Source organism: Dryas octopetala, chromosome 5 (assembly GCF_963921425.1).
Source record: "Dryas octopetala chromosome 5, drDryOcto1.1, whole genome shotgun sequence".
Classification (NCBI taxonomy): Eukaryota; Viridiplantae; Streptophyta; class Magnoliopsida; order Rosales; family Rosaceae; genus Dryas; species Dryas octopetala.
In genome coordinates this window covers 168,474-181,115 of record NC_141370.1, presented here as the reverse complement: position 1 = coordinate 181,115, position 12,642 = coordinate 168,474, and the positions used below count along the sequence as shown (strand labels likewise).

At 38.1% G+C, this 12,642-nt stretch overlaps 2 protein-coding genes across 4 annotated transcripts; both read left to right on the top strand.

The window, feature by feature from the left end:
- The first annotated feature begins 1,103 nt into the window (after positions 1 to 1,103).
- On the top strand, positions 1,104 to 2,718 carry LOC147283276 (uncharacterized). The gene is made up of 2 exons (XM_086243835.1): positions 1,104 to 1,210; positions 1,647 to 2,718. The coding sequence occupies exons 1-2, from the start codon at positions 1,104 to 1,106 to the stop codon at positions 2,716 to 2,718; spliced, it is 1,179 nt and encodes a 392-aa protein (XP_086099961.1).
- A 1,001-nt stretch (positions 2,719 to 3,719) lies between these two features.
- Positions 3,720 to 12,318, top strand: LOC147283275 (uncharacterized). Of its 3 annotated transcripts, none has more exons than XM_086244596.1 (6): positions 3,720 to 3,818; positions 4,079 to 4,249; positions 4,412 to 4,484; positions 5,487 to 5,570; positions 6,363 to 6,498; positions 12,110 to 12,318. In XM_086244596.1, the coding sequence occupies exons 1-4, from the start codon at positions 3,801 to 3,803 to the stop codon at positions 5,558 to 5,560; spliced, it is 336 nt and encodes a 111-aa protein (XP_086100722.1). In that variant the 5' UTR covers positions 3,720 to 3,800; the 3' UTR covers positions 5,561 to 5,570; positions 6,363 to 6,498; positions 12,110 to 12,318. The 3 variants fall into 3 exon arrangements, with proteins under 3 accessions (XP_086100722.1, XP_086100723.1, XP_086100724.1); XM_086244597.1 differs by having other exon boundaries at positions 5,404 to 5,570; XM_086244598.1 differs by lacking the exon at positions 5,487 to 5,570.
- Positions 12,319 to 12,642: the final 324 nt, after the last annotated feature.

The following is a 12,642-nucleotide window of genomic DNA, read 5'->3' as shown; positions in this document are numbered from 1 at the left end:
CTTTAAGAACAAATTTATCAAATTTTCAAGCGTAACATGGGGGGTGAAACCATTCGTAAGGTTGGCGGCGTTAAAGCACAATTCAAAGATATTGCGCGTGATTGCAACAAATTTTATGCTTGCTTATTGGAGGCCGAGCGAATGTGTGCAAGCGGTGCAAATGATGCCAATGTGGTAAGTTTTTATGCATTTATATATTTGTATGATTATTTTTTGTTTTATCAAATTATCAAGCATGTATATATATTTGTATGATCATTATATGTTTTGTTTATAAATGAAACATATTTATATAATGGTATTATTATTTTTTGTTTTGTTTATGTATCAAACATATTTATATATTTATATGATTATTTTTTGTTTTGTTTGTAAATGTAGCATATTTATATAGTGATATTATTATTTTTTGTTTTGTTTATCTATCAAGCATATTTATATATTTGTATGATTTTTTTTTTGTTCTGTTTATAAATGTAGCATATTTATATAATGGTTTTATTATTTTTTGTTTTGTTTATTTATCAAGCATATTTATATATTTATATATTTTTATTTTTATTTTATTATTGTAGTTTACGCAAGCACTTGAAGGTTTTCGAAACAAGACTGGATTCAAGTTTCCATGGGTGCACATTTGGGAACAAATAAAGAAAAGTGCAAAGTACGCTGCGGTTCATGCTCCTGTCCAGTTTAGTGATCCAGAGACCCCCGCCACCGATGATGCAGACACTCCCGTTGATGATGATCCTGAGGAGGCCGATCCAGTCATACCACTTGGCGAGGACGAAAACCCACCACCATTCCAACCAATAGGTTCATCGCGGCCAAGGCCACCAGGGATAAACCATGCAAAACGGGCCAAGGCAGCCGATGCCGTCCAAGCTCATATGGTTGAGGCAGTAGATCATTATAATGAAAATTCAAGGGTTTTCATACAAATGAGACTTGACATGGAGCGTGCAAGAAATGAAAGAGACGCCGCAAAAGAAGCAAGAGAAAAGGTGAGAATCGAGAGGTAGCTAGAATGGGAAGAACATAATATTATGGGCCAAGACCTCTCCAAAATGAATGAAGGGCAACGGATGTATTGGGAGCAAAAGATGGCTGAAGTCATTGCAAAGAGGCAAATGCGTGCTAACCACAGTTCGGAGTACACTCCATCTGGATACTACGCGGATCTTTCCAACCTCAATCAGTCAAACCAGGGGTACCCGCCTAATAATTAGAATGAGACCTTGTATTATGTATGCTCTTTAATTGTGTTTTTTTATTTTGAATGTTAATCTTGTTTTAAATTATGTTTGCTATTTAATTGTATTTTTTAATTTGAATGTCAATCTTGTTTTAAGTCATGTTTGCTATTTATTTAAGTCATGTTTGCATTTCCACCCAACATTGGATTCTAACTTATTATGGTACAACTCCAATGGATGCATGCATGCTCTACAGTAGATAAGACTAATGCATGCTATCATTACTGCATAACAGGCATACAGTTGAAAATGACTACTCAATCAAAGTACATCAAATGACTACACCATCATAAAGCAAATGAATGTGGACCATTCAATCCTGATCTCACATGCATGTGGTTTTAATATAAATACCACATAATCAACATGTTACACTCAATCTTATTTCAGGATCATTTTTCATTCCATAAACACTAAGATGAATCCTTTGTTCGTGTATTCATCCTCCTCCTCGTCTTCGGACTCTAATGCTGAATGGGATAGGGAAGAGGATGGAAGGGAGATGGTGGGTCAGTTGATCATGTCAATGGGTCATACTGTCGTCGCCGGACATCCAAGGCATGGCGGTACTTCTTCAAGTCACCGGTACACACACCGGAATCGAGAAGCCTCCCACGAACGTCTCATGGACAATTACTTCATCCCATCGCCAATCGAGGACACTGTGACTTTCCGCAGGCGATACCGCATGCACCAACCGCTATTCAATAGGATTCTCGAAGTGGTTTGCCTCCAGGATGAGTATTTCCGTCTAAAAGTTGACGCTTTCAGTAGAGCGGGTTGCACACCTCACCAAAAGGTGACTGTGGCACTACGGGTGATGGCATATGGCATTCCGAATGATTTGGTCTCAGAGTCAATGACCATTAGCCAAACCATTATACGACAGTCATTCTTGAAGTTCGTGAGAGCCATCACTGACGTCTTCGGACCGGAGTATCTCCGGAGGCCTACCCCGACCGATTTGAGAAAACTTTTGCGAAAGGGGAGCCGTAGAGGATTTCCAGGTATGATTGGTAGCTTGGATTGCATGCATTGGGTATGGCAAAATTGCCCAATGGCCGAGCAAGCTATTTACCGTGGGCATTATCGTGTTCCAACAATTATCCTTGAAGCTGTTGCAGGGTACGACACGTGGATATGGCATGCAAATTTTGGTATACCTGGGTCGAATAATGATATCAAAGTGCTGGACTGTTCGCATCTCTTTGATGATATGATTTCTGGCCGGAACGACAGGGTGAAATTCACTGTGAATGGGATAGACTACACCATTCCATACTATCTTGCATATGGGATCTACCCTCAATGGTCTACTCTTATTACTCCATTGCACAGTCCTGTTCTTCCCCACCACAAGTTGTTTGCCGCTCGACAGGAGGGATACAGGAAGGATGTGGAAAGGGCATTTGGAATTTTAAAAGGCAGGTGGCAGATTATAAAACGACCTGCTCGTTATTAGCGTCCGATTGAGCTTGGGTATATCATGAAGGCGTGCATAATATTGCACAATATGATCGTGGAGGATGAGCGCCCTGAGGATGATTGTAGGGATGACCCAATAGACCCAGAAGCAAGAACTAGAAGGGCAGAAGCTGAATATGAAGGTGTAGAACCATATCCGACTGGTGTCGCTCCATCATCATTACCTGAGATGAATATTCGTCGGAATTTGCTTAGGGACCGAAATATCAACGAATCCCTAAAAACCAATTTGATTGAGTACATCTGGATCCGAGAGGGGAACCCACCACTTGCCCCAACCCATTGAAATCGGAATCATGGTTCATCAATGTTGTTCTCATTATCGTATGTTAGGTTAATCTTCGTTGTTGATCCTGAAGTTTGTTATTTGTCTTTGTATTTGCTGTTTAAGTGTGTTTGTGTTTGTCAGTTGCAGTTTGTGAAATGAAATAAAGACATTAATTTCTCTTAACTGACATGACATGACACAACCATCACATGCTTGCAAAATAATTCACTGAACCAATGACAAGACTATACACTGACTCCACACTCCATCCCATGCACAACACTATTGCTTCACATGTGAGATTTGAGTATTTCACTACTAGGAAATACTCCATTAGATATCACTAGAAAGATATCGATCTTTTAAAAATTGATATTGTAAAAATTTTTTCTATCAATTGAATTTTTAGTTTTTTAAAACTGACGTCGAAACACATTTGTATATCGTCAAGTTTTCAAATCCGATATCTTAAGTTTTGGATAGAAATTAAAATTTTATAAAACTGATATCTAAACCTGAACTGATATTAATTATTTCAACTAAAAATCAATATACAAATTTTTAGAACAACTTAAAGGTTTTGACTTAGACTTAGACCCGATACTCCCATCTCAAACACAAACACAGAAACACTCTCAGCACTCCCTCTCAGCCCGAGCGCTCTCTCTCTCTCTCTCTCTCTCCCTCTCACCCACCCCTCGTTCTCACAGTCACAGTCGTTGTCGCCGTCGCGTATTTAACTTTGGCGACGGCGCCGACCCTCAAGTGCTCTCTCTGCCTCGCTCATCGTCATGGGTTGCAGCCAAAATGTAAGTTGGGTTCTCTCTTTCTCTCTGTCATCGATCTTTTCTCTATCTCATCCTGGGTTCTCTCTTTTTCTCTGTCCTCTTCTCTCTTTACTGAAATTAGGGTTTAAAAATTGGGATTTTCTATTGTTTAGGTTTTTTTTCAAATTAGGGATTTCTTAAGTTTGTATACTTCATGAAATTAGGGATATGGTGCATTTGTTTCTTCAAATTAGGGGTTAATTTTCTATGAATTTAATGCTTCATTTGCTTCTTTAAATTAGCAAGTGAGAACTGAGAAGATATGGACAGAGAATGGGGTTCAAATCCCGGCAGCGGCGCGCCGTCTCTACCCAGAACGAAGCCATCGACTGCCGAGAGCATATCCTACGACTCGCCCTTCAGACCATCGTTCTTGCCAAATATCCCTATTTAATGAGCAACCACCTCGGAAGGTACCTATCTTTCTCTTTCCATTGAAATTATTTTATTTAATCTTATTGTTTTTTTCTGTTTCATACTCTCCCAGAACTAAATGGGATTTTATTATTTTTGTTTTCTTGTATTTTCTTAGAACAATTTCATTAGGAGTCTAACGTTTCTGAGTTAATGTCCAGTTTTTCCGAGTGGTATTTGAGGAAGTTGAAGGATCTTGTTTTGGGATTCTCGATAGAAAGTCACTGACCGGAGGTAAGAACTCCTTTTTTATTTCTGGTGTTCATATGAGATTAACTCGATTTCGCATTGAGATTAACTTGTTAGTAGAGACTTGTTAGAGAGTTATACTTTTCTATAATATTCTCAGATTGGGGAGAATCAGTGTTATAGGGGTGAGGAGTTTATGATTAAGGGGCTGTGGTATGGCAGTTGATGTATTCTTCTTAGGGCTCCTAACTTTTGTATTGCTCATTTTTGTAATTCATAAAGCTTATACATCTCCCGTGCTAACTTTATCATTCATTTATTGTTTGTGGCCCTCAAAATCTCACATGTCCTGCAAAACCTTTTGGGGAACAAATATGTTTGATTGTTTTCATGCATATATAATGCATTCTTTTTTCATAGAGAAAAGCACTAAATTTTTCTCAGTTGATGTCATATTTGATTGCCTTGAATGAGATTTAAAGCTTTTTGTGTGGAAACGAATTAGAGAGGATATTGTGAATAATAAACATGGCAACAACAAAGGAGATGAGGATGGGGATGTGAGATGAGTGATGAGCATATACTTGAGATTTGTGGGGGGCAAAAAATCTTGGTACTACGTACTCCACTGGTTTACAAATTATAGAAAACATGCAATAACATAAAATAAGATGGTAACATTCTTCCTACCCCTGCAATATGGCAGAAGACATGCATATATATTCTTAAATTCAGAGAGTACAAGTAAAATGGACTTGTGATATTATTGTCTCCTAGGCATTTGAATATTGAAATAGGACAGAGTCAATCAAACTCACACAAGATGATCAACTAATTGATTGAATTCTTTAATTAATTCAAAGAATAAAACTAAATTGGAGTAGTTGTGATATTGTTGGCTATACATATTAAATAGTTTGCCCTTCTCTGTTTGTTTTAATTAACTCTTGTTTGGTTTGTGTAAAATCAAAAATCTAACTCAACCAAAAAATAAGAAAGAAAGAATTAACAGAGGGTGTGGTGTGGGTGCATATATGCAAGTGATAGCTACAAGGAATACCAGAGAACGCAGCAATAGGCTTGAGAATATGTGCTGGCACCATTTGGCATCTTGCCCGTGAAAAGAAACAGGTCAGTCACTCACACTCACACAACACAACACTTACAGTGCAGCATCATCAATCAAATTCCCTATATAAAGCTCAAGTGCTCGACCAAGAATAATGCAAATGCAAGTTGCTGGATACTTATTCCATTTCAGTGGACTTCTTGTCCATTGTTTTGTACTCTTTCATTTGTTTAATGAAAGGTTTCTGTTTCTCATAAAAAAAAATAAATAAATACACACACACACACACACAAAATTCATTGAGTAGCAAAAACACATATCTGCATATCAAAGAGGAGGGTATTAATATGCTTGTAGATCTGAAGATCAAATAAGAGGCTTTGATCTGTAGATTTTTTGAGGAAAATAAAATTGCAGTAGTAATGCCAAACAAATTCTGTTTATCTTACTTTGCAAGTGTTGTATTTGTATTCTGTTTATACAAGAAGCCTGCCAAAATGAACTAGTACTGAATCCCAAGTTTAGTCATTTTATTCTTTGTATCATTTTGTTTTATTGTTGCGATTTTGAGTTTTCATAATAGTCCATGATGAATTTCGATTTGGCTTAAAGACTCTGTTTGTAAGTGGTTGTGATTGATGCTGGCTATGAACATAATTGGGTTTATGGTTAATACTAAGTAAATGATGCTGGGTTTGGATTTATTTTGACAACTGAAAATTAACTGTAAAATAACACTATGAGAATGTGTGTTTGTATGCTCAAGGATAGTAAATTGGACAACAAGAGCTGGTGGGATTATGTGGAAGAGAGATTTACTGACATATTACTTTTGTTTTGGCCTTTGATTTTAGAGAGCGGAGGATGAAACAGCTCGATTGTACGCCGAGTTCGTAGAGTCATTTCAAGGGGATAATGCACCCGGGTCGAAGGCATTTGTTCGAGGAGGAACAATCAATCCCAATGAGAAGGTGAAGACTGATTCTGAAGGTTAGTATATCTGAAGAACTCTATGTTGCCTTTTGTTCCAGTTTTGATAGTTTCAGTTCTTAGTGTTTTGCTTTCATATTATGTCATTTCATGCTATGGATAAGTAAAATACTTTTCTATTATTATCGGGACACTTTAATAAAAGTATGGACCTTTTTATTCATTCGCGGATGGCAGGTGAAAAGTCCAAATGAAACACCCCGAACCTCGGGCCCATGAAAATACTGAACATCAAACTGTTAAATCTGTTTTCTCTTACTTTTGAGCCATGCACAACAACGTAAGTAAATATAATTCTGTCAAAAACATTTTAAACAAACCACTTAGTAAAAACAATTAAATAAATCTCTCTGGGTCCCACTGCATCGTCTTCTCCCCACTGCTTTCTCAACCTGCTTAACCTGCAAAACACAAATCATACATCACATCCATGGTGTACCAGGTTATACGACAAACCCGGTAAGCTCACTAGAGCTCGTATGAGTAAAGTGACATAATAATTGTCCTCAATAATTTTCTCAATCCCTAAACTCAAAAACAATCCACAAAATATCCATAATTACTTAATCACAAAACATTCCACCACCAATCATCCAAGCATCAAGGTAATCAAAAACTCCTCATATGCACATCAAATCTCATCAATAATAATAATAAAGTATTCTTGCAAATCAATTGCCTAATCGTTACTATTAACCTCAACATCAACCTCAAACATTCACATCCTAATTAATAACCTCATGGCATAATCACCCTCGCTTCCCTTCTCAAGCTTCAAGCCTAAACCTTACCAAGTTCTAACCAGCCCAAGTCCTAACGAACAAAAGCCATACAACACACGGTACAAACAAACATCTATCCAATTTCACTCACGACGCTCTTTGAAACCCTCCAACTTTAAAACTATTTCTCAAATCCATTTTTAAGTCATCTCAAATCTGTGGTTCGAACTCTGAAGATTAAATAGTATTTTCAAGTTGTAAAACTGTTAAAATAACTGAAATAAAAACACAAAACTCTACTGAAACTGTCATTTAAAATATTTACTGTTGTAATTTCATTTCTCAAAATGCTCCACAAACTGAAATCTCACGCCACACTAGTACCCGGGAAACTGCTGGTCATACACTGCCGAGTCATCTCTAGGCAAGTGCAGAGCAAATATACACCTGTGCTGGTCATACACCGCCGAGTCATCTCTAGGCGAGTGCAGAGCAATTGTATACCTGTGCTGGTCATACACTGCCGAGTCATCTCTAAGCGAGTGCAGAGCAATTATGTACCTGTGCTGGTCATACACCGCCGAGTCATCTCTAGGCGAGTGCAGAGCAATTATGTACCTGTGCTGGTCATACACCGCCGAGTCATCTCTAGGCGAGTGCAGAACAATTATGTACCTGTGCTGGTCATACACCGCCGAGTCATCTCTAGGCGAGTGCAGAGCAATTATGGACCTGTGCTGGTCATACACCGCCGAGTCATCTCTAGGCGAGTGCAGAGCAAATATACACCTGTGCTGGTCATACACCGCCGAGTCATCTCTAGGCGAGTGCAGAGCAATTGTATACCTGTGCTGGTCATACACTGCCGAGTCATCTCTAGGCGAGTGCAGAGCAATTATGTACCTGTGCTGGTCATACACCGCCGAGTCATCTCTAGGCGAGTGCAGAGCAATTATGTACCTGTGCTGGTCATACACCGCCGAGTCATCTCTAGGCGAGTGCAGAGCAATTATGGACCTGTGCTGGTCATACACCGCCGAGTCATCTCTAGGCGAGTGCAGAGCAAATATGTACCTGCTGAAGGGGGTACTAGTATGGCGGTTTGAAACCGCTTCTGTATATCTCAATCAACCACCTCTCAAAACTACTCCTCCAGATAAAAACTGAAATTTAAATCTTTCCATAAATCCGCTTAAATAAAATTATTCTCAAATTGTGAAAGCTGCTCGATTCAAACTCATTTTCTAAAGGACAGAAATTCATTAATAAAACTTTCCCAAAATAATACCAAAACCTTTTTCCAGAAAACTGTCCATACTCAAATAAATCAAGAAAAGAGTTAAATTATAAAACGTACAAAACATTTCGAAAACCAAGGATCCACTCACAGTCTACCCTGAACTATACTGAAACCTTCTGAAATTGATCCCTACTCACGACCCTTCCTCACTTGTTTGTCATTCCTACTCACAGTCTATTGTATGATAATTGCTAAATCCTCACTTAATCCCTTAGTCTCAATTTTCGTCAATTCCTTCTCATGGTCTGAACCCTATACTGGGCTTCCTTTAACATAAAGCATCAACTCACACAAAACCGACGATTTATTAACGGTACTCTACATTAAAAGACCGATACGTTTCACTCACAATTTATCTACGTAAAAGACAGAAATATCCTTCACGGTGCCATTGCTCAGATACCAAATCCGGCAGCATAACGGCATCGTGAATGAGATTTCCCGAGCCCATGTACCTGTTAAGACCAGACAACCAACATTTAAATATTCAGAGTTCACAACTTCCGTTCAACGACAGAAATGGACGGTAACCACCACGCACGGTGGCTGCCCAGCCCTAACAACACACAAACACTCACCAATATGCAAACAAACCCTAGAATTGGCCTTTAGATGTCCTGGGGAGGCTGATTGACAAGGAAAAATCACCCGACCCGCCGCCACAAGTGGCGGAGCCGACGGTGGCAGCGGCGGCACAAACTTAAAAATACCCAAATTCAACTCCAAACAATCCTAATCATATAATTGAACCTTTAATTGCACAAAAACAACACGAATTTGAGTCCAATTTCAAGATATTCGAAAATAACATAAACCATAAAATCGAATTTCTAAAATCTTAAAATTGAACATCAACACCTTAGGGGAAAGATTACTCGTACCTAGGGGATCGATTTTGTCAACTGGATCGATGGCCAATTTTCACCGGAATCGGCGGCGGAAGCCGGCGGCTGGCTTGACTTCCCGAGCTCATTGCTCCGTCGTGGAGCCTCGTATGGACGAACGGAGACCATGGTTGAACTCACCATGACGAGGGCAACAAAGCCCAGTAGGTCCGGCCATCCAATTTCTGCCGGAACAGTGGAATCGCGGTGGTGCAGCCGCAACCCTTGTGGCGTCGAATCGTCGTCGTGGAGCGTCACCGTCGTGAGGGAAGGTCATGGGCAGACTCGCCGTGGCCTGGGGAAGAGAACCCAGGTGGTCCGGCGCCGCAACTCCGTCGAAAAACACAGATCGCCGGCGGGGTGGCTCGGCCCTATTTTGTGTTGTTTCTCCGTCGTGGGTGATCGGCCAGTGGAATGGAGTCCATAGGGAGAGAGAGGGGAGGGAGGCGATGGCGGCAGGCCAAAACCCGAGCCCAGCCGCCGTCGGACGCGCCGGTGACAGGCGCGGCGAGGGTGAGGGGCGAGAGAGACTGGCACGGGGGGAGAGGAGAGAGAGAGTGCGGGGAGAGAGATGTAAATAATGAGAGAGAGAATATTCTAGAAAGAGGGAGAAACTTCTAGAAAAATTAAATTTTAAAACCCAATTTGTCCATTTTACGAAATTGCCCCTCGCTTCAAACACCCATATCTTTTAAACCGTAACTCCGATTGACGCGTGCCGCGTGTCTACGAACTCGTGGACTCGAGACCTTTTCAACGTGCCCAAAGTCAAAGACGAAAGTCCATTATTTTTAAAAGTCAACTTTGGGTCGGGTCGTTACACCAAAGATGGGGTATCTGTTCCAAAGAAGGGGAGTAGGTAAAGAAATGCTTTTGATTAACCATGCTGCAATACTCTTTGATAAGGCATTGTAACTAGGACGATTATATTTGGTGATGATTTGATATCCTCAGATGGGTTTTGTATTGTTGAGGTTTGTAAATGTTTAAAATAGAAAAATGGAAAACGAAAAGTGGATACTGATTTTATTCATGTTATTTTACTCAATGGAATCACAATAATCAAACTTTGTCTATGATGCTATTCTTCTTCCAATCAAGAAAAGGAGTGATTTGCAAGTATTCAACTATAGATTTTAGATAAAGCAAGCATCCTGCTCACACATTTTGTCTTTTAGCTTCTTTTCTTTGATAAAGTTGTGTTGTGAGCTTGCTAATATTCATTCTTAGTTTATTGAATATGATGACAATCCTTTGATTTCTTGAATATCTTATTGAGCATTTACTTCTACTTCTTTACTTAGATTTCTAGTTTATATGTATGTTCATATGCATATTATACTAAAATATGGCTGACACGATCATATAATCATATTAATTTTGGCATTTTTGTGTTTCTTAAATGTGTGCATGAGACTTTTCAAGCTATATGATAATCTACACGTGAAGAAATATATCTGAATGGAATATATAGAGCACAATAATCAGTCATTTGAAGTTGTGCCATTGGTCTGGACCATGAGTTACTGGATTTGATAAACTAGAGGGTGGTCGCAAATTGGAAGTTCTGAAGTTGGATGGAAAATTGCACAAATGCTAAGTTCATATGAAACATTGTTAGTTCTGTTACTCTGTATTAGTGTAAAATTTAGATCATCGTTTGGTCCAATGGAAGCTCTTAGTGTGTAAATATACAATATTCTGTCTATTCCGAGTGTTACATGAACCTATTGGTTTTAGTGTTGTTGGTTTGCAGTTGGTTTTGTGGCAATTAATTAATGAAGAACTACCTCAATTAAAAAACTAAGTAAGTTCTAATGATCTTGAATTTGGTTTTAATGTTGATTATAGTCCTACATCAGGGCTCTTCTTCTTGATTCTGCTGGTAGGTTTTTTTTTTTCCGTGAATCACTCTAGATGTTGTCTAGAACTGATTTATGGTATTAATAATGTTTGATGAATTTCATTCATTTAGCTATTTTGATCAAATATACAGCTGATTGTGAACTCTTTAATTAAGAGGATGTGTAGTGCTAATAAATTCAGCGAAGATGAGGTTAGCTTGTTTATTTTAGGGATTAATACCATGGTGCTCCCCCGACTATTACACTTGTATCAGTTTGCTCCCCAGACTTCTAATTTGGAAAATTAAGGACTCTGACTTTTTCAATTTTTCCAATTGAGGTTTTTTTGTCAATTTACACATTTTTTATCCAAATCTTTGAGGGCAAAATGGTCCCTTCCAATTAGATCTTATCATTTTTTTCTCATGCATCATTTTTCCTCTTTTATTTCTTGCTAAATTTTGCTTGATAAATTGATGGAATAACCTTAATTGGCAAAATTGAAAAAGTCAGGGTCCTTAATTTTCCAAATTAGAAGTCTGGGGAGCAAACTGATACATGTGTAATAGTCTGGGGAGCAAAATGACATTAATCCCTTTATTTTATTTGACAATTCCTTTAGTTTGGTGCACATTCAAATTCCTTTAGCTTGTTCTGTCTTTTTTTTTTTTTTTTTATAATTATTATATGATTTCTTTAACTGAAATATGTGATAAAGAGAATAAAATACAATCATAAGTTTGTTATACATTTGTTGTGGTTAGAAGTTTTTTTAGTGTTGCTAGCTGCTTTGGTCCTATGACAATTTTCAACTATGTGTGGATAATGTGCCAATGTGATGAGTTCTTTTAATAATTGCAGGCTTTTGAGGAAGTTGAGCTCCCTAGGCTAAAGAAAGAGACCCCAAGTATTACACTCTCAATAAAAGGACATGATATGGAAACTGTGGAAGTAATCTTCAGAATTTTATGGACTAAGGAATATTACTGTATAGTTAGGTAACTTTTATCTATGTAAATGAATCCTTTTAATTTTGCTTATATTAAATCTATATTGGTTTTGGATAATAATTATCAATTAGTCATAGGTGTGCATAATTTAGAACTAGTCATATATGCCTTATATTTTGTGTAGATTTTTTAAGTTGCTTAGGGGGTTATATACGGATTATGGTTATCCCTACTTGTAGAGGGATTTGTAATTCTTTTTTGTTAACTTAAATATGGGTTGAAATTGGATGTCGGAAATGTATGAGAATGTTGGATGAAATTTATGGAAGCATTTAAATTGCACAAATTGGCAGGAAAAATTAATATCTAACAACCCATTTTATTTTATTTTTTTTAATTCAAAAACATTTACAATATCAGTTAAACACTGATATCTAATATGTA

Excerpts from the sequence above, each read along its gene's own strand:
- LOC147283275 (XM_086244596.1), top strand. Across the intron at positions 4,250-4,411 it reads ATGAGCAACCACCTCGGAAG|TTTTTCCGAGTGGTATTTGA; the intron begins GTACCTATCTTT and ends GTTAATGTCCAG. Across the intron at positions 4,485-5,486 it reads TAGAAAGTCACTGACCGGAG|CTACAAGGAATACCAGAGAA; the intron begins GTAAGAACTCCT and ends TGCAAGTGATAG.
- LOC147283276 (XM_086243835.1), top strand. The coding sequence starts at position 1,104 with ATGGCTGAAGTCATTGCAAAGAGGCAAATGCGTGCTAACCACAGTTCG. Across the intron at positions 1,211-1,646 it reads CTCAATCAGTCAAACCAGGG|GATCATTTTTCATTCCATAA; the intron begins GTACCCGCCTAA and ends ATCTTATTTCAG.